Source organism: Bufo bufo, chromosome 4 (assembly GCF_905171765.1).
Source record: "Bufo bufo chromosome 4, aBufBuf1.1, whole genome shotgun sequence".
In the NCBI taxonomy this organism is placed as follows: Eukaryota; Metazoa; Chordata; class Amphibia; order Anura; family Bufonidae; genus Bufo; species Bufo bufo.
Genome location: NC_053392.1, coordinates 218,876,676 through 218,896,960, shown reverse-complemented (window position 1 = coordinate 218,896,960; position 20,285 = coordinate 218,876,676). Strand labels below are relative to the sequence as shown.

The 20,285-nt window shown below is 46.4% G+C and overlaps 1 protein-coding gene and 1 long non-coding RNA gene across 2 annotated transcripts in view; one reads left to right on the top strand and one right to left on the bottom strand.

Annotated features, from left to right (window-relative positions):
• Positions 1-20,285, top strand: part of MCF2L2 (MCF.2 cell line derived transforming sequence-like 2) — a 554,965-nt gene that overhangs the window by 93,210 nt on the left and 441,470 nt on the right. The window contains 1 exon segment of the mRNA XM_040428287.1: positions 6,447-6,561. Within this exon segment, the coding sequence (XP_040284221.1) occupies positions 6,447-6,561 (115 nt within the window).
• Positions 9,303-12,723, bottom strand: LOC120997931. The gene is made up of 3 exons (XR_005778261.1): positions 12,595-12,723; positions 12,526-12,527; positions 9,303-9,431 (listed from the first exon to the last, which is right to left on the bottom strand). It is a non-coding gene; the product is annotated as an uncharacterized LOC120997931 (long non-coding RNA).

Below are 20,285 nucleotides of genomic sequence, written 5' to 3'. Positions count from 1 at the left end.
TTTGCTGAACAGGACCTGTGGTGAGCATTAATTACAGGAACAGGACCTTTGGTGACGTCACTCCGGTCATCACATGATCCATCACATGATCTTTTACCATGGTGATGGATCATGTGATGACCGGAGTGACGTCACCAAAGGTCCTTTACCTGTAATTAATGCTCACCACAGGTCCTGTTCAGCAAAGGAGACAGAAGGAGATGCCGGGCTACGCGATCAAGTGGACTAAGGTGAGTTAAATTATTTTTTATTTTTTTTAACCCCTCCAGCGCTAGTTTACTATGCATTCTGTATTCAGAATGCTATTATTTTCCCTTATAACTATGTTATAAGGGGAAATAATACAATCTACAGAACACCGATCCCAAGCCCGAACTTCTGTGAAGAAGTTTGGGTTTGGGTACCAAACATGCGCGATTTTTCTCACGCGAGTGCAAAACGCATTACAATGTTTTGCACTCGCGCGGAAAAATCGCGGGTGTTCCCGCAACGCACCCGCACATTTTCCCGCAACGCCCGTGTGAACCCAGCCTTAAGGTTATGTTAAAAATTTAAATGCAGTCTGACCTGCAGGCACCATGTTATAGAGCAGGAGGAGCTGAGCAGACTGATAGATAGTCTTGTAGGAAAAGATTCAGTAAAACTTGTAATTTATTATTATAAGTCTCTGCTTAGTTTGAAGTTAGGAGACCAGTGGGTGGTCCTGCTTACAAAGCTAGCTGTTAATTAGTAGGACCACCCACTGGACATAGAAATTTACTAAGCTAAATGCCAGAATACTGACTTAGGCCTCCTGCACACGACCGTATGGCTTTTTCTGTATTTTGCGGTCCGTTTTTCACGGATCCGTTTTTCAGTTTTTTGTTTTAGTAGTGTTTCCACTTCCATTCCGTTTTGCCGTTCCCTTTTTCAGTTTGGTTTCCGTTTTTGATCCGTTTTTTGTGGATCGCAAATGGAAACGGAAGCATACAATAATGTTTAAACAGTAGGTACATAAAACAAAATTGGGCTGGGCATAACATTTTCAATAGATGGTTTCGCAAAAACGAAACGGAACGGATATGGAAGACATACGGATGCATTCCGTTTTTTTTGTGGACCCATTGACTTGAATGGAGCCATGGATCGTTATTTGCAGGCAATAATAGGACTTGTTCTATTTTTGAACGGAACGGAAATACGGAAATGGAAGGCATACAGAGTACCTTCCGTTTTTTTTGCGGATCCATTGAAATGAATGGTTCCATATACAGAACGCAAAAAACGGAACGGAAACGAAAGAAAAAAAACGTTTGTGTGCAGGAGGCCTTATTTGGGGAGATTTATCAAGACTGGTGCAAAGGAAAACTGGCTGAATTGCACTTAGCAACCAATCAGATTCTACCTTTCAGTTGTCATGGAATCTGATTGGTTGCTATGGTAACTAAGCCAGTTTTCCTTTGCATTTCATAAATCTTCCCCATAGTGGGAAAAAAATTGTGTCATGTCTTGCACATATTTATTATGTGATATAGACACTTTTTGTGCTTCTCCTATGTCCCCTGACTTAGCTGAAAATGGGCATGGCATAAGATGTGACAAAAGTTAGGCTCAAGGTTTGTGGCCAACCGATAGGTAGCATAAGGTTAGACAAAAGTATCTAGATATGCACCAAATTTACCCTTCAGCATCAGCCACTGTGATAAACTTAGGTAGACTTAAAGGGGTTGTCCAACTTCATATAGTTTTTTTAAAATAACCCCCTGGAACCTTTTGAGGGAATCATACTTACCTGCTCTCCAAGCCGCTTGGGGATATGTCACCACTGTGACCAGTCATTGGCTGCTTTGGCACATATGACCCTTTCCATGCTGGAAGTTTACATGCAGGGTCTGAAGTCCAGTGAAGATAGCGGACCACGCACAGAGCAGAGCGTAGAGAGTATGCTACCCTAAACGATCCCACTGGGTGTGTGTCAGGGGGTATTAAAAAAAACTATATGAAGCTGGACAACCCCTTTAACATTGTCAAAATGTTGGATTTGATTATAACTAATAATAATAATAATAATCTTTATTTATATAGCGCCAACATATTCCTCAGCGCTTTACAGTTCAGGGGTTTATTTGCAAACAGTCCAATAGACAAGTCAATAATTATAGGTGGGGCAAACTCCACCCATGAGTGTTCCTGGGTGGGCATTTCCAGAGGCAGGGCTTATATGTCCCGATTTTACCAACTGAAACGTTGGTAAGTATGCTATCATAAAACACTATGATACAGTCAGTTTGAGTCAGGGGAGCCACGGGCCAATCACAGTCGTGTGCATGAGCCCTTCGAATGTTATTGGATCCCATCTATATAATTATGTGTGGTCCATAGACAAGGAGTGTGCACGTGGCAATATTAGGAAATCTTTACATTTGTGTCAAAGGATCCGTTTCGAGCCGTCAGATTTACCAGGGAGAATAGTGCTGCATCAGCGCTATTCTTTCTGTCAAAACAACATCTAGATTTTGAACTACATTGTGCCTTTCTATGTGATTACTATGTCTGGTGCCCGTGTGGGCCGCCTGGGTTGCTCCGCAGGACGCGCTTAGCAATATTAATGAGGGAGAGAGGACTCATAATATTGCACCACAAGGCATTTCTAGAGAGAGTTTCCTGCATTCCACTCCTTAGTCTTGCTATGCCCAGAGATGTGCCCCCTTCACAGTAGTAATGCCCAGAGATGTGCCCCCTTCACAGTAGTAATGCCCAGAGATGTGTCCCCTTCACAGTAGTAATGCCCAGAGATGTGCCCCCTTCACAGTAATGCTCACATGCTCCCTTCACAGTGGTAATGCCCAGATGTGCCCCCTTCACAGTGGAAATGCCCAAATGTGCCCCCTTCACAGTGGTAATGCCCAGATGTGCCCCCTTCACAGTGGTAATGACCAGATGCGCCCCCTTCATAGTAGTAATACTCACATGACCCCTTCACAGTGGTAATGCCCAGATGTGCCCCCTGCACAGTGGTAATGCCCAGATGTGCCCCCTGCACAGGGATAATGCCCAGATGTGCCCCCTGCACAGGGGTAATGCCCACATATGGCCCCTTCACAGTAGTTATGCTCACATGTGCCCCTTTACAGTAGTAATGCTCACATGTGCCCCTTCACAGTAGTAATGCTCACATGTGCCCCCTTTACAGTAATAATGCCCATATGTGCACCTTTACAGAAAAAATGCCCAGATATTTGCCCTTTCACAGTAGTAATGCTCACATGTGCCCCCTCACAGTGTTTGCATTTCTTTCTGGTAAAGCTACCTGGATGTGGCCCGCAAAATGTATACCCTGTCTAGTGCGGCCCTCGGACGAAAAATGGTTTGGCACCACTGCTTTAAAGCATTGGTAGCAGGGGCGTACCTAGAGCATTTGGCACCCGGGGCGAACCCTTTGTTTGGCACCCCCCCCCCCGCCCCCCTGCCCCCCAAGAAAGTTAAGAAAACATGCACAAACTTTTTTCAATGTTTTCAATAATATTTATTACAAATTTGTAAGCTCTATATCAACTTGAAAAAACTATAACTGTGAAAAATAAATTAACTTGGAAATAAATTACACCCCCCCTTAATTACACCCCTCCCTCCCCACCTTAATTACACCCCCTCCCTTAATTACACGTCACCTCCTCCCTTAATTACACCCCCTCCCTCCCCACCTTAATTACACCCCCTCCCTTAATTACACCCCCCCTTAATTACACACTCCCCCCCTTAATTACACCCCCTCCCTCCCCACCTTAATTACAAACCCCTCCCTTAATTCCACCCCCCCCCCTTAATTACAAACCCCCACTTAATTACACACACACACACCCCTTAATTACACAATTATTTACTCACATTTTGATGATGCCTCAGGCTCCGTCCGACCGCTGGTAATGGATCCTTCCGCTTCTTTAAAAGATCCGTGAAGGCGGCGTCAGCGTCGTGACGTCATGTTGCGCGCCGCCGCAATAATCCTTCCACAGAAGCCGGCGCCTGGCGGAGTCGCGGTGCAGCAGTGGATGGAGGGGTGACTCCGTCATGGCACCCCCCTTGTGAGTGGCACCCGGGGCGGGCCGCCCCCCCCTTGGTACGCCACTGATTGGTAGTGCTCTGGAATTTAACCTTCTGAGAATTTGCCTAGTGATTTTGTTTCTATTTTTATTAAATGAATCATAGCAAATGCAAAAGACGCCAGTTGACACCAGGTGGCAGCATATTGTCAGACATTTGAAGGTAGTATAGGGGCATTTTGTGAGATGAATAGAAACCTCTAGAAATGTGAAAAACTCTAAAATTGTGGCAAACATGTCTGTAGACACCAGTAGTTAAAAACGTATGTTTCACGTGTAATTGCGTGCAAATGGCCGGCCGGTCTCATTTACCATTTTCTACGCTTTTTTCAGGCGTACAAAAAGGTCTAAATGTAAGACGGCTAGGAAGCTGTCTTACATTTAGAAGTGGTGGATGAGCCGAAGTTATGAAGAGGCCGGAGCCTCTACATAACTGTGGCGGATCCATCACCATCACAGGGGTCTAATAAATGTGCCCCATAGTTTTACTGCACAGTTTATAGCAGTCAGACTATCTGTGCTTACATGTTTGGGTGAAGACAGCCACACTGCACACTGACATGGAGCCTGCGCAGCACCTTTAGTACACAGCCAGCCAGGGGTGCACCACCAATGAGGACAGGTGAGGCGATCGCCTCAGGCAGCACCAGGTTGGGGCAAGAGAAGCGCAACCGAAGGGCCATGCGCTAAAGGGACGGGGTTAGATTAAGAAATTGGCATTGGGGAGGGAGGGGCGCCATTTAATTTTTTGCCTCAGGCAGCACCAGGTTGGGGCAAGAGAAGGGCAACCGAAGGGCCATGCGCTGAAGGGACGGGGTTAGATTAAGAAATTGGCATTGGGAAGGGAGGGGCGCCATTTCATTTTTTGCCTCAGGCAGCAGAAAGGCTAGGTGCACCCCTGCAGCCAGCGGGCCTCTGTGCACCGCCATCCAGGCTCTGTCAGACTCTGTATATATGCAGTGCTTCTAGGAGAGAATACCTCCGTAAATGTCATGTCTTATATGCACTGAATCAGACAGAAAAAAAAACCTCTGTATGCCTGCATATGAGATTTGAGGCATCCTGAGGCATGTACCTCATTTTGCCTCAGATTTCATGTACCAGCATACAAAGGCTTTTTTTATTCTTGTCTGATTCTGTACATTTAGGCCCCTTGCAGATGAGCGTGTGCGGATTAGGTCTGGATGCGTTGCGAATGCGTTCAGTGAAAAATGTGCAATTTCGCAAACAAAGTTCATTCAGTTTTGTCTGCGATCGCGTTCAATTGTTCAGTTTTTACAGCGCGAGTACAATGCGATTTAATGCTTTTGCACGCGCGTGATAAAAAACTGAAGGTATACAAACATCTCTTAGCAACCATCCGTGAAAAATGCATCGCATCCGCAATTTCTTGCGGATGCGATTTTCACGCAGCCCCATTCACTTCTATGGGGCCATCGCAGAATATAGAACATGCTGCGATTTTCACAAAACGCACAAGTGATGCGTGAAAGCCAACGCACATGTACACAGCCCCATTGAAATGAATGGGTCCGGATTCCGTGCGGGCGCAATGCGTTCGTGTGAAAGGGGCCTTAGGATCGCAGTCTCATGGTACCTACCGTGGAGGCAGACCATGAGACTGCTATGGGGTGTGGGGTGCAGCTGCCGAACTGCTTCTTCCTGTTTCTGAGATACTGTACATACAAAGCATTTTGCTGCAGCCGCCACTAGGAGGAGCTCAGTGCACAGAGATATCTGATAGCTTTCATTGCGTGTAATGGTAACTATAAATTCCTATGCACTGATCTGTCCCCCACCCCGGTAGTGCAAGCAGACAGTTTTGTAATATATTATGTGAGGGGAAGCAGTGATTGGAAGTTTTATCAATGTATTTATCTCGGTTGTCTGGTGTAAATACAGTGAACAATACTGTATGGTGTTCAAAATGAGCACCTGTTCAACTTCAAGTCAGGTAAAGTGAGTAAAACGGAGCATGATTTTTTTTGTTATTTAGAAATTCCTCCATTTAATAAAAAAAAAGTAGATTTGTCAAAAATCTCACTGGGGCCCATACTGAGTTTAGCTATGGAGCCCTATGACGTGAGCCCGTGTAGGGAGATACACACTATAAGGCGTGCAGAAGTAAGTGTGCAGGGTGGAGGATATTTGTATGCGAATACAAAAGCTTTCCTCCCTGGGTATATATACTCAAGACAATTTCTTCCTTGTTGGGAGGCCAAGGCTTCAAGGCTGTGGATGCTTGTTTGCATATGTCTGAAAAATCAATAATAGCAGCATTCCTTTACATGTACATTGGATGAAACGTATGTAAATATGCAATTAGAAAACACCTACCTAATCATTAATGTCTTCTATTATCAGGAGGCAGAGGAAAGGATGGAGCACCCATTATTTCCTTCCCTGAATATCCTAACTTCACAGAGATTCCTGATGATGATTTTCTGAATGTTGTTACCTATTTAACAAGCATCCCAAGGTAAGCCCGTCAATTTACTGGTAAAATGGTGCAGATGGAAAATCCAGCCAGATTGGATTCATATTTACATTGTACAATGTTATTATTACCTAATTGGATTATGCACTAGCGCTCTACCCCATGTTTCGGCATATAAAAGTCACAAGTGCCGTTTTTCTTGTACCCTCACCACTTTTCCAGTTTCACACTCGCATTAGTGAGATCTGGCAGGCTGTTCTAGCAGGGAATAACCTGACGTGTCTCTCTGGATCCGACATTGCCGGAAACGACATGATTGCCATCTAGCCCTATTAACTATAATGTGGACAGGCAAATATGCCGAGAATCGAGAACAGCCTGTTGGATCTCACTAGTGCTAGTGTGAAACCAGCCTAAACAGCGCGTGGGAGGAGTTAGGCCATGGCAGGAGCTCCGCGGTTCAGCCCATGCGGTGCACATTATACTTGACATCTACTAATTTAATGCCACTGATTTATTAAAAGCCGTGTGAAACACCATGTTTTTGTGAATTGTGAACCCCAAAGACTAATTACTGGCTGGAAAGATTTTCCCCATAGGTAAACTGAGTCTATTTTAAAGGCAGAACATATGATGTATTACTCAATAGAGTTTCATCTGCATGTGCAATCCGTCAGCCTGGTGAATGAGAAAATGTTCTTCTCGTCAGCAGCATCCAGTGAATGGGAATATGGCAGGGCACAGTAGTATCCGGCTGTGCCATATACAGTGAACTCTGGCAGTCTGTTCCTGCGCCAAACACAGATGTGAATGTGGCCTAAACTCATTAAAGAGTTACTGGAGTAATCGCCATGCCCCCTTTATGCTTAAAGGGACTCTGTCACCACTTTCTAACCCCCCCTTTTAAAAGTATTGTTCTCTCCATGGCGCCCTTGTGATTACAAAGGTGTTGTTATAACATAAATTTGCCGTCTCGTTTTGATAAAAATACCTTTTATCTAACCTGTCAATCTTGTGGATAAGGTGCCCAGGGAGTTTCTGAAGGTCTGAAGCTGCCGCCCGCCGCCGCCGCCGTTGGTGCCCAGCTCCTCCCCTGATCCTTTCAGCGCCGCCTGAATGTAAAGAAATCCGCCTCCGGCTCTCGCTGTGCGCACGCGCGGGATCTTTGAAAAGGAGGAGGGGGCACTGAGCAAGAGCCGGAGGCGGATTTCTTTACATTCAGGCGGCGCTGAAAGGATCAGGGGAGGAGCTGGGCACCAATGGCGGCGGCGGCGGGCGGCAGCTTCAGACCTTCAGAAACGCCCTGGGCACCTTATCCACAAGATTGACAGGTTAGATAAAAGGTATTTTTATCAAAACGAGACGGCGAATTTATGTTATAACAACACCTTTGTAATCACAAGGGCGCCATGGAGAGAACAATACTTTTAAAAGGGGGGGTTAGAAAGTGGTGACAGAGTCCCTTTAACCAGGCACACATTTGTTCTTTTAGTAATGGCTGTGCCTGGTATTAACCCCCTCTGATCTTATATTGATGGCCTATTAGTGGTGACTAATACATATAGACAGTTAAAAAGAAGGAGGGGGCTCCAGCTGTCACCCCATTCACAGGGTGCCAGTTGCATTTCGATTGTTGGGAGGGAAGTGTTTCTTCTCGACAGTCCCCTGCTTGTTAGTGGAGGAGACCGCTGCTATTACATGCAGCAATCTGCTCCACAGTATGGAGATGAGAGATCACTAATGCCATCACTCGTCCCCATACAGAAGCGTCAATTTTGACGTAAATTTGTTTTCCCTTAGTCCTAACAGCAGCACAAGTGGGGTATTCGCCCCTGTGAAGCTGGTCAGGACAGGCGGAATTTTTGCTGAATAAAATTCTGCATCATAAGTAATTAATTAATTAATTAACTCCCCCCTCCTTATATAGGCCGCCCTACACAGGGCTAGTTGCTTTTTTAACAAGTAATCATAACAGCATAGAGGGAGGGATATTTGTGTGCTGCTGTTAGGACTAAGGGAAAACAAATTTACGTCAAAATTGACGCTTCCCTTTCGTCCTAACCAGCAGCACAAGTGGGGAAGTAGCAAGGAACCTCGCACAAATTTTGGGAGGGCTAAAGGACTACTACTAAGTAGCTGGATTATCCACAGGAGTTAGAGAGCTGACCTATGGACGAGCAGCATTTAACACGGACCGTCCAAAGGCTGTTCCCTGTAAACGCCTATTCTCCAGGCGGTAATGGGAAATAAAGGTGTTTTGCGTGCTCCACGAGGCAGCCGCACAAATTTGCTCTAAAGGGATTAGTTTCCTTTCCGCATATGACGTAGAAACTGCCCTTGTAGAATGGGCAGATAAGAAGGATGGCGGTGGTAAGTCTTGGGACGTAAACGCCAGCTTAATAGCCTCCTTAATCCATCTGCTCAAGGTGGGTTTGGAAACCTTGAGCCCTCTGTTGTTCCCCGAATAAGAGATCAGCAGATTTTCTGATCTCCTGAACTCTTCCGTTCTATTTAAATAAATTCTAAGGACTCTTGAGATGTCCAAGGAAAGTAATCTCTCCTCCTCAGGAGTGTTAGAGGTAGGAGAAAACACCGGCAGTGTTATTGTCTGGTTGGTGTTCACAAACGAAGGCATCTTTGGTAGAAAGGTAGGCAGAAATCTTAACAGGACCTTGTCCTGCAGAAAACTTAAGTATGGTTCCGCTGCCCCCAGAGCCTGGAGCTCCCCAACCCTCTTGGCTGAGGTTATGGCCAAGAGAAAGGTAACTTTGAGGGAAAGGTATTTTAAGTCTACCTGTTCCAAAGGCTCGAAGGGGGGGGGAACACAACCCCCTTAGGACCACTGGCAGCTCCCACTCAGGGATTGGTCTCTGGATGCTGGGCCTAAGCCTCTGAGCACCTTTAAGGAACCTCTTAATTAGGGGGTCCTGAGAAATTGGCTTACCAAGGCATGCTGACAAGGCAGCAACGTGAGCTCTCAATGTAGATGGGCTTAGACCCTTGTCTAGACCATCTTGCAGGAATTGAAGAATCTCAGAGAGAGGAGGATCTGAGGAAACTACCTCTCTATCCGTGCACCATCGCATAAATATTTTGAATATGCGGGAATATTTTTGATTCGTAGAATCCGCTCTGGAGTGAGAGATTGTTCTCAGGACCTCCACCGAAAGCCCTCTAGCTTCTAGAAGGGACCGGTCAGTCTCCAGGCTGTCAGACTGAGCCTCCTCAGATCTAGACAGGGACCTGTGTTCTGGTACACTAGGTTCTGTATTAGGGGAAGTCTCCAATAATTGCCCTGACTCATCTGCATGAGCTGGGTGAACCAAGACCTCTTCGGCCAGAATGGAATGATGGCTATCACTGAGGTTTGGTCTTGCTTGATCTTCATCAATACCCTTGGTATCATGGAAATTGGAGGGAATACATAGGCCAGCCTGAACCTCCATGTTATGGACAGAGCATCTATCGCTACCGGATTGTCCTCCTTGTACAAGGAGCAGAATTTGCTTACTTTGGCGTTCAGACGAGTTGCCATCAAATCGATCTCGGGAGTCCCCCAGCGTTGGACTATCCTGGAGAAGATGTTGTCGTTCAGGGACCATTCTCCTGGTACCGGAAGGCCCCGACTTAGACGATCTGCTACTATATTGAGATCCCCTCTGATGTGGACTGCCACTAGATGAGATAGATTGCTCTCTGCCCAAGATAAAAGTAATCCCACCTCCCTCAGGAGGGTCCGGGATCTCGATCCTCCCTGTCTGTTTAGATAAGCAACCACAGTCGTGTTGTCGGTCCGTACTCTCACGGCTTGACCTTGGATGAGAGGTGAGAAGTGATTGAGGGCTAACCTCACCGCCCTTAGCTCCCTCAGATTGGACGACAGGAGTCTCTCCTGAGGATTCCAGGTATTCTGAACTGTACTGTGTCCCAGATGGGCTCCCCAGCCCAGAAGGGAGGCGTCCGTGGTCAGGATCACCCAAGTAGGTTGGGATAAAGGCATTCCATCCACTAGGTTCTTCCACCACCTGAGGGAGGAACGGACTTCTACAGACAGGGAGTGATTCCGATCTAGGTCTCTGGGTTTGCGATTCCAAACCGCTAAGACTTCCTCTTGTAGTGGCCGAAGATGCCACAAGGCCCAAGGTACTGCCTCTGCAGACGCTGACATGTGGCCTAACATCCTCATGAGAACCCGAATAGACACCCGTCTGGGGGGTAGGAGAAACTCTGCAGCTTTTATTACTTTGTCTCTCCTCTGTGGAGACAGATATAGGGTCATTAGTTGTGAATCTATCACAAACCCCAGAAACCGCCTTGTGGTAGAGGGGACCAACTCTGATTTGTCCCAATTCACGAGCCACCCCAGGTTCTGCAGAGTGTGGAGAGCTTGTTGAAGCTGGGCTTGTAAGATGTCTGCGGACGCGGCTTTTAAAAGCCAGTCGTCTAAATAAGGGACGACTTCTAAGCCGAGGAGCCTTAAGTGGGCGACCACAGGAGCCACAACCTTTGTGAAGGTGTGTGGAGCAGAGGAGATGCCAAAAGGCAACACAGCAAACTGGTAGTGCTTCACTACCTCTTTTATGCAGACAGCAACTCTGAGAAATTTCCTGTGGGCCGGACAGATAGGAACATGAAGGTAAGCGTCCTTCAGATCTATCGTCACCATCACGTCTGCCGGGTTCAGGATGTTTAGGACTGAGCGAATGGTTTCCATCCGGAAACGCTTCTTTCTGATGAACCGATTTAGGTAACGCAGATCGATAATCATGCGCCAGTCTCCTGACGGCTTTGGAACAAGAAAGATGGGAGAATACACTCCCTGACCGAGCTCTCGAGGAGGAACTTCCTCTAGGGCCCCTTTGACAATGTACTGGAGTACAGAGTCTTCCAGGATCAGTTGTCTGCTGGGTGTTAGACGTCCTGTAAGGACGAACCTCTCTTGAGGCTGGGAACTGAAATCGATCCTGTAACCGGTGCTGATGACCTGCAGCACCCAAGGATCTGGGATTATTTGCTCCCAAAAATCTCTGAACAAAAATAAACGACCTCCTACTGGAGGATTCAGGCAGGGAGATTCGTGGGGAAGTGTGGGGGGTGGGGATGGGGAGGTGGTGGGCTGCCGAGAGTCATTGATCAGCCCTGCGGTTCCCGCGACCGCGACCTCTACCTCTCCTGTTATTTTCGGAACATCTCTGGTTCCTCTCTCTTCCCTGGAATCTTCCACCTCTGCCTCTCCCACGTCCTCGAAAGGATTGCTGAGGGAGTGATTTTCCCTTCTTGTCTGCAAGATTCTCCATGAGGAGGTCTAGCTCGGAGCCGAACAACCTGCCAGGCTCGTAAGGGAGGGAGCACAAATTAAATTTTGATATGTTATCCGCCACCCAGGGCTTCAGCCATAAAGGCCGTCTGCTGGCAGCAGACAAAGCCATTGACTTGGCAGCAAGTCTTAGCTGCTGCTGAGACGCATCCGCCATGAAATCTATGCCTAAAAGGAGGGTTTTAAATTGATCCAGGATGTCATCTCTGGCGACTCCCGAATCTATGTCTGCCTGGATCTTCAGCGTACGGGCGCGAATGAAATCAGAGACCTCGGTACCGGCTATGGCCACAGAGGCAGAGGCGGACGCCGCAGTATAGTTACGCCTGAGCGAACATTCTGCGCGTCTATCCAGGGGATCCTTCAGGTTACTCCCGTCATCGGAAGGCACCAAGGTTCTTCTGGAAAGTTTGGCTATTGCCATATCCACTTTAGGTGGTGGGACCCAATCCAAGGAGTCCCCCTCCTGTAGGGGGAACATCAGTTTGAACCTCTTGGTTAGAACTGGTCCTTTCTCAGGATGTTTCCATTCGGTCGCCATTAACTTTTTAAGCGACTCGTCCACTTTGAAGGCCCTTGGCCCCCTAGCGGTGGAGTGTGGAGCTTCCCCATGCTCAACATCCTGGTCCCTTGACCTGATGGAGCGCAGTAATCTCTGTGTCTTCTCCGCCGGAAAGGAAAAGACCGACTCCTCTTCCTCAGAGGAAGAATTCTCGCCAAGCGAGATCACGTCTTCCGACATTGGAACAGGCCCAGACGAGGCCTGCCTGGGTCTCTTGCTGGAGACCGCCCCCTTGATCTCCGCGACGGAGGTGTCGAGGAACTCTTTCATCCAAGAAAACATCTCTACGACTGTCGGCTCAGGATTGGCTGGCCTAGGGCGGCAGCCTGGACAGCGATGAAATTCGTAGGCATCCGGTAACGGGGTGCCACAACTGGAACAAGCCAGGTGCTTCTGTTTGTGGGCAGCTTTTCCTAAGAAAAGAAGTAATCATTAAAAAAATGGTTCCAACGCCCCCAAAGAAGGCCCCAGCCCAGACGTCGATCTTACCCTGAGAAGGTGACGTCATCACTTTAAGAATTCTGAGCAACCTTGAGCCTTCTGATCAGAGTAAGACACTGGATCAGCCAACTGTCAAGGTCAGCTGCACACAGAAACTGAGTGCAACACTGACCCAGCCAGCAACCTGGCCTTATATAGCAGGAAGGGGAGGGCGGGGGGAGGAGGAAGCAACAGCTCCTCCTCCAGCAATGTCCAGGCACCACACTGCGGGACTAACTTATAAAAATAGAAGTTCCTTGCTGGAACTTAACCACATTCCCTCCTCCCCCTTGCTCTGCAAGCATAATACAGCAATCTGAGCTGTATTCTATAGCGGCGCCGATCTAAGTGCGGACCGGAAGTGACAGTGACGCACTTCCGGTTTCGCGTCCGACACACCGGAGCTGAGACGCGATCCCAGGGCCGGCTGCAGACTACAGAGGAGGTAGAAGGAGGGCGGAAGGAGCGGAGTGGAGAGGGGACAGGGGGAAGGGAGCTCCACAGCTCCGCTTGTGCGCACTTCCCTGTCTAACTTACCGGCTACTACAGCCAGGATATCCACATACTTACGCTCCCAGCAAGGCAGGAGACGGCCGTCCTCTGCCTGAACCTATAAAAGAAAGTTTATAACATAAGGCAACATAAACATGCAGAAATTTAGCAAATTTCTCCCCAAACTAGTAAGGGAGAGACTCTGAATAGAGTCATGCCTGTCAGACCAACACACAGGACAAAATAAAAGCAACTAGCCCTGTGTAGGGCGGCCTATATAAGGAGGGGGGAGTTAATTAATTAATTAATTACTTATGATGCAGAATTTTATTCAGCAAAAATTCCGCCTGTCCTGACCAGCTTCACAGGGGCGAATACCCCACTTGTGCTGCTGGTTAGGACGAAAGGGAATCATTAGTTGCTGGCAGTAGATCGTGATTTAGACAGTACAATCTGCCTCCGGCAAACAATGATTTTTCAGCCTGCTTAAAAATTGTTATTGCCCAATCGTTCATCGGGTAATCAGCGGCACTTTTACACAGGCAGATCATCGCTAAGGCTAGGTCTACACGACGACATTTGTCGCGCGACATTTTCTTGCACCAATGTCGACCGACAATTTTTATAATGGAAGTCTATGGTGTCGCACTGCAACATGCGACATGCTGCGACTGCGACGCAACAGTCGCAGAAAATCCATTCGAGATGGATTTTTCTGCGACTGTCGCATCGCAGTCGCAGCATGTCGCATGTTGCTGTGCGACACCATAGAATTCCATTATAAAAATTGTCGCGCGACATTGGTGCAACAAAATGTCGCGCGACAAATGTTGCGCCCTATCTGTCGCGCGACTTAGTGTCGCGCAACAAATGTCGTCGTGTAGACCTAGCCTAACAGGTGTTACTACTAGCGCTTGTTAGCGATGATCTTCCTGACTATCTCCAGCCCTTACACTGACAGGCATAATACACTATGGGTGTCATTTATCAAACTGGCGTAAAGTAGAACTGGCTTTGTTGCCAATAGTAACCAATCAAATTCCACCTTTCATTTCCCAAAGGAGCTTTCAAAAATGAAAGGTGGAATCTGATTGGTTGCTATGGGCAACAAAGCCAGTTCTACTTTACACCGGTTTGATAAACCTCCCCCTTAATGCATTTTTTGTGCCATCTTTTCTGGCTTTTTTTTTTTGCAAATAGTCTATTTGCCATTAGTGTTTCTTTTCATGGCGTTTTTTACCCATAGAAGGATGTCAAAATCCCTGCTGCATTTTTGAAAAGAAGCCAGAAAGACAAATTAAGACAAATTAATAAAAATCCAGTAACAAAAAAACGCTTGTGTCTTCTGTGTTTCATATTTCCCATAAACCTTCAGCTAACCATCTGGAGCTGGTGTGTTTTTACAGCAAAAAAAAAAAAAAAAAACACGACTGTTTGCGGATCGGATGCGGACCCATTTACTTAAAAATAAAATAGAACATGTCCTATTCTTGTCCGTAATACGGACAAGAATTGGAAAATTCTACAGAGGGCAGGAAGTTCCGTTCCGCAAAATGCAGAACGCACATGGCCGGTATCCGTGTTGGGCAGATCCGCAATTTGCGTACCCCCAAAAAATGCAACAGGTGTGTGCATGATCCCTAAGGCCTCTTTCACACGACCGTATGGCTTTTTCAGTGTTTTGCGGTCCATTTTTCACGGATCCGTTGTACAGTTTTTTGTTTCCGTTGTGTTTCTGTTTCTGTTCCGTTTTTCCGGATGGCATATACAGTAATTACATAGACAAAATTGGGCTGGGCATAAAATTTTCAATAGATGGTTCAGCAAAAACGGAACGGATAGGGAAGACATATGGATGCATTTCCGTATGTGTTCTGTTTTTTTGCGGACCCATTGACTTGAATGGAGCCACGGAACGTGATTTGCGGGCAATAATTGGACTTGTTCTATCTTTCAGTGGAACGGAAATACGGAAACAGAATGCATACGGAGTACATTCTGTTTTTTTTTTGCGGAACCATTGAAATGAATGGTTCTGTATACGGACCGTATACGGAATGCAAAAAACGGCCCGCAAACGGAAAAAAAAAACGGTTGTGTGAAAGAGGTTTAATACTGATGTCATTTCTGAGCCAAAATCTCTGACTATAAAACAAGCCAAAAAGTCCAACTGGCATCAGTTAAGCCATATGCAGTTGGTCAGTCCTAGCAGATGTAGATGTAGTCATGAAAATCAGATAAAACGTTCCTGGAGCACGCACACCCTATGACACATCTGTTACATTCCCACATTATTTTTGTGTCGTGAACTTTCCCAGTCGTATGTGACGTGTCATAGCTGACTTATGCTTTTGTTATTTAATGCATTCTTGCTGTATGGCTCCACACCCTGACATAGAGATTTATGCTGGAGCTGGAAAATATGCACATTTTACCACACTGTACATTTGTGTGTATTGTACTCGAAAATAGTGAGGGGAATGTTTGAAGTCATCCGTGGGGGTCATTTACGAACATTTTACGTCACTTTTTAGCATAATAAAAGTTGCAAGTCCCCTTTTTGGAACTTTTTAAATACCTGTGTGATGATATTTTGTCACACAGGCATTTTTTACGCTGTCCTCGCCACTTGGGCAGGCGTAAAAACAGGCGTAAAAGAGGAGCAAAAACTACTCCAGTCAGGTGCTGGAGTAGTTTTTACTCCAGACACACGGATTGCCAGAAGTACACCTAATTTATGATGAGGCACGCGCCTCGTCATGAATTAGGCAAATCCCCCAGCAGCGCAGGGGGGAAACAAAGATTGCGTTAAAAGCCGTTCTTTGTGAATTACCTCCTGTGTTGCTATAAATTGCGCCAGATTTATCAAATATCGCTTGTTGTTTGACAGATTTGGTGCACCTCTGTGTCTATAGATGATACACCAGTTTTTACGCCACTCCACAACTGGAGTGAATTTCCACAATTTTTCTCTTAAATCTGGCCTATTCACCTAACACAGCGATCAGCAACCTTCGGCACTCCAGCTGTTGTAAAACTACAACTCCCAGCATGTTCCTTTCACTTCTGTGGGAGTTCAGAGAACAACCAAGCAAGTGTGCATGATGGGAGATGTAGTTTCACAACACCTAGAGTGCTAGAGGCAGTGGGGGGGCACATGAGATACCACAGTCAAAAATGGGGGGTACCTAATTTTCACCACTTAATCATACTACTGAAAAACCCCGAAATAAGTATATATAAATAAGATAACAAAATACGAGAGTATTGCTGTATACGAGGGATACCTTTTTATTGTACTAATCTAATACTTAAAAGACAAGCTTTCAAAGAGTTTTCCTTTCTTCCTCGGTATGCTTGAGTATTCAGAAACAATCCAGTCATAAGGCCCCTTTCACACCGGCGAGTATTCCATGCGGGTGCATCACTTGTGCATTGCATGAAAATCACAGCATGTTCTATATTCTACGTTTTTCACGCAACGCAGGCCCCATAGAAATAAATGGGGATGTGTGAAAATCGCATAGCATCCGCAATCAAGTGCGGATGCAATGCGATTTTTACGCATGGTTGTTAGGAGATGATGTTATTAAATTGATAAAAGTCAATTTGCTGTATTTTTTTCCCTTATAACATGGTTATAAAGAAAAATAATAGCATTCTTAATACAGAATACTAACTAAAATGTTGCTTGAGGGGTTAAAGAATAAAAAATAAATTAACTCACCTCATTCACTTGTTCGCTCTGCCGGCATCGTCTTCTTTCTTCTTCTTTCAGGACCTGCAAAAGGACCTTTGACGTAGTTAGCGCGGTGACGTCAGCGCAGGTCCTGCTGAATGACCCCTCAATCCACATTTTACTAAGCATTCCGTATTCAGAATGCTATTATTTTCCTTTATAACCATGTTATAAGGGAAAATAATAAAATGAATAAAACACCTTCTTCAGTGAAGAAGTCCGTGTTCGCGCGGAAAAAACTGAACATCGGAACGCAATCGCAGTCAAAACTGACTGCAATTGCGTGCCTACTTGCGTGGTTTTCCCGCAATGCATACTCGACGCATCTGGAGCAAATCCGGGACGCCAGTGTGAAAGAGGCCTAATGGTGGGTTCACATCTGCGTTATGCCATTACGTTATAGGTTCCGTTTCAAACAGAATATAACAAAATGGCCAGATGGAATGTAAAACGGAATCCTTTAAGAGGCATATTGAGTTTTGCTCTGTCCTAATAGAAGTTTATGAGAAAACATAACGGATCCGTCTGGGTCCCGTTATGCAAGACGGAAAACAAAGTCCTGTCATCTGTGGATGACACTGTTATGGGCATCAGTGGATTACACACTGTTATGGGGGCATCTGTGGATGACATTGTTATGGGGGCATCTGAGAATGACACACTGTTATGGGGGCATCTGTGTATGACACACTGTTATGGGGGCATCTTTGAATGACAGTCAACCACAACCACGCTCAAACCCAACTGGTCAAACTTGTTAAATGGCTCCCAAACTCCCAAACACAATATGTACAATAACCCCCCCCCCCCAACCCCAACACTTAATTAACCCCTCATGGACTAAAAAAAAGTTCAAAGCATAACACACAGCAATGAGACTGGGTGGGCTGGCAAGGGAGGGGTTAATAAGTGATGGATGGCCCTGTGTTTACTAGGCAAGCACCTGTTCTGACAGGTGCAAAGCGATCTCCTAACCGTATCCCCCCCCCCCCCCCCCCCCACAGTCCTGCCAGACACAATGCAATTAGTAGCACTCCCACCCCCTCCCCTTCACCATGATAATGCACTGCACTGTACTCAGCATGCCACCTGGCATCCTGCAAGCTGCAATAAGGCCCCTCCTCTCAATCCAAGAGCTCAGTGACAGTGTTAGGGGGGCAGCTCTGCACAGTACCCCCTCTGTATGAGCCAGTGCAGTCACTGTGCTGCTGACTCTGACGGTCATTGTCACTGATCAGTTTTTCCCCTTCCCCTTAGGAAGCACTAAGCAGGAAACTAAACTGCCTGTGTGTTTCCCACTTTCCCACAGAGAGCATTAATCGAGCAATCAGTAGCCAGGAGCAGCCTTACCTCAGCACAGCTGCCGTGCTGCGCTCCAAGTCCTGCTCTGTTCCTACTAGTCCTGGCTTCCATCCACTTCCCGCCGCCGCGCCTCCATCTGCAAACCAGAATTGACTGTCGGCGCAGCGGCCAGGCTCGCGAATCTGCAGGCAGCGTGTGTGTGTCAGTATGTGATGATTCGGATCGGGGGCGGCCGGGCCATGGGGCCAGACTAGCGTTACATTTTAAAGGGGAAGGGTGGGGAATCAGCGGGGGGGAATAACCAAGCCCCCCTTGCCCCCCTGTAGCGACGCCTATGGCTAGAGGTTGCAGATTCCTGACCTAGCAAATGACGGCACTTTCTCACACACTTTTCAAGTAGCAAGAGAGCCATAAAATCACATGAAACCATATTTTTGCAACTTTTTTGTGACAAATGGTGTACAAGGATTCATAAATTTCGCCCTGTGGCTTATCTGCTGTGGGACACATACTGTATATTAACCATTTATACTAGTTTAGAGTCATACAGTCAGGTCCATAAGTATTCGGACATCAACACAATTCTAACATGTTTGGCTCTATACACCACCACGATGGATTTGAAATGAAACAAACAAGATGTGCTTTAACTGCAGACTGTCAGCTTTAATTTGAGGGTATTTACATCCAAATCAGGTGAACGGTGTAGGAATTACAACAGTTTGCATATGTGCCTCCCACTTGTTAAGGGACCAAAAGTAATGGGACAATTGGCTTCTCAGCTGTTCCATGGCCAGGTGTGTGTTATTTCCTCATTATCCCAATTACAATGAGCAGGTAAAAGGTACAGAGTTCATTTCAAGTGTGCTATTTGCATTTGGAATCTGTGGCTGTCAACTCTCAAGATGAGATCCAAAGAGCTGTCACTATCAGTGAAGCAAGCCATCATTAGGCTGAAAAAACAAAACAAACCCATCAGAGAGATAGCAAAAACATTAGGCCTGGCCAAAACAACTGTTTGGAACATTCTTAAAAAGAAGGAACGCACCGGTGAGCTCAGCAACACCAAAAGACCCGGGAGACCACGGAAAACAACTGTGGTGGATGACCGAAGAATTCTTTCCCTGGTGAAGAAAACACCCTTCACAACAGTTGGCCAGATCAAGAACACTCTCCAGGAGGTAGGTGTATGTGTGTCAAAGTCAACAATCAAGAGAAGACTTCACCAGAGTGAATACAGAGGGTTCACCACAAGATGTAAACCATTGGTGAGCCTCAAAAACAGGAAAGCCAGATTAGAGTTTGCCAAACAACATCTAAAAAAGCCTTCACAGTTCTGGAACAACATCCTATGGACAGATGAGACCAAGATCAACTTGTACCAGAGTGATGGGAAGAGAAGAGTATGGAGAAGGAAAGGAACTGCTCATGATCCTAAGCATACCACCTCATCAGTGAAGCATGGTGGTGGTAGTGTCATGGCGTGGTCATGAATGGCTGCCAATGGAACTGGTTCTCTTCTATTTATTGATGATGTGACTGCTGACAAAAGCAGCAGGGTGAATTCTGAAGTGTTTCGGGCAATATTATCTCCTCATATTCAGCCAAATGCTTCAGAACTCACTGGACGGTGCTTCACAGTGCAGATGGACAATGACCCAAAGCATACTGCAAAAGCAACCAAAGAGTTTTTTAAGGGAAAGAAGTGGAATGTTATGAAATGGCCAAGTCAATCACCTGACCTGAATCCGATTGAGCATGCATTTCACTTGCTGAAGACAAAACTGAAGGGAAAATGCCCCAAGAACAAGCAGATTCTGAAGACAGTTGCAGTAGAGGCCTGGCAGAGCATCACCAGGGATGAAACCCAGCGT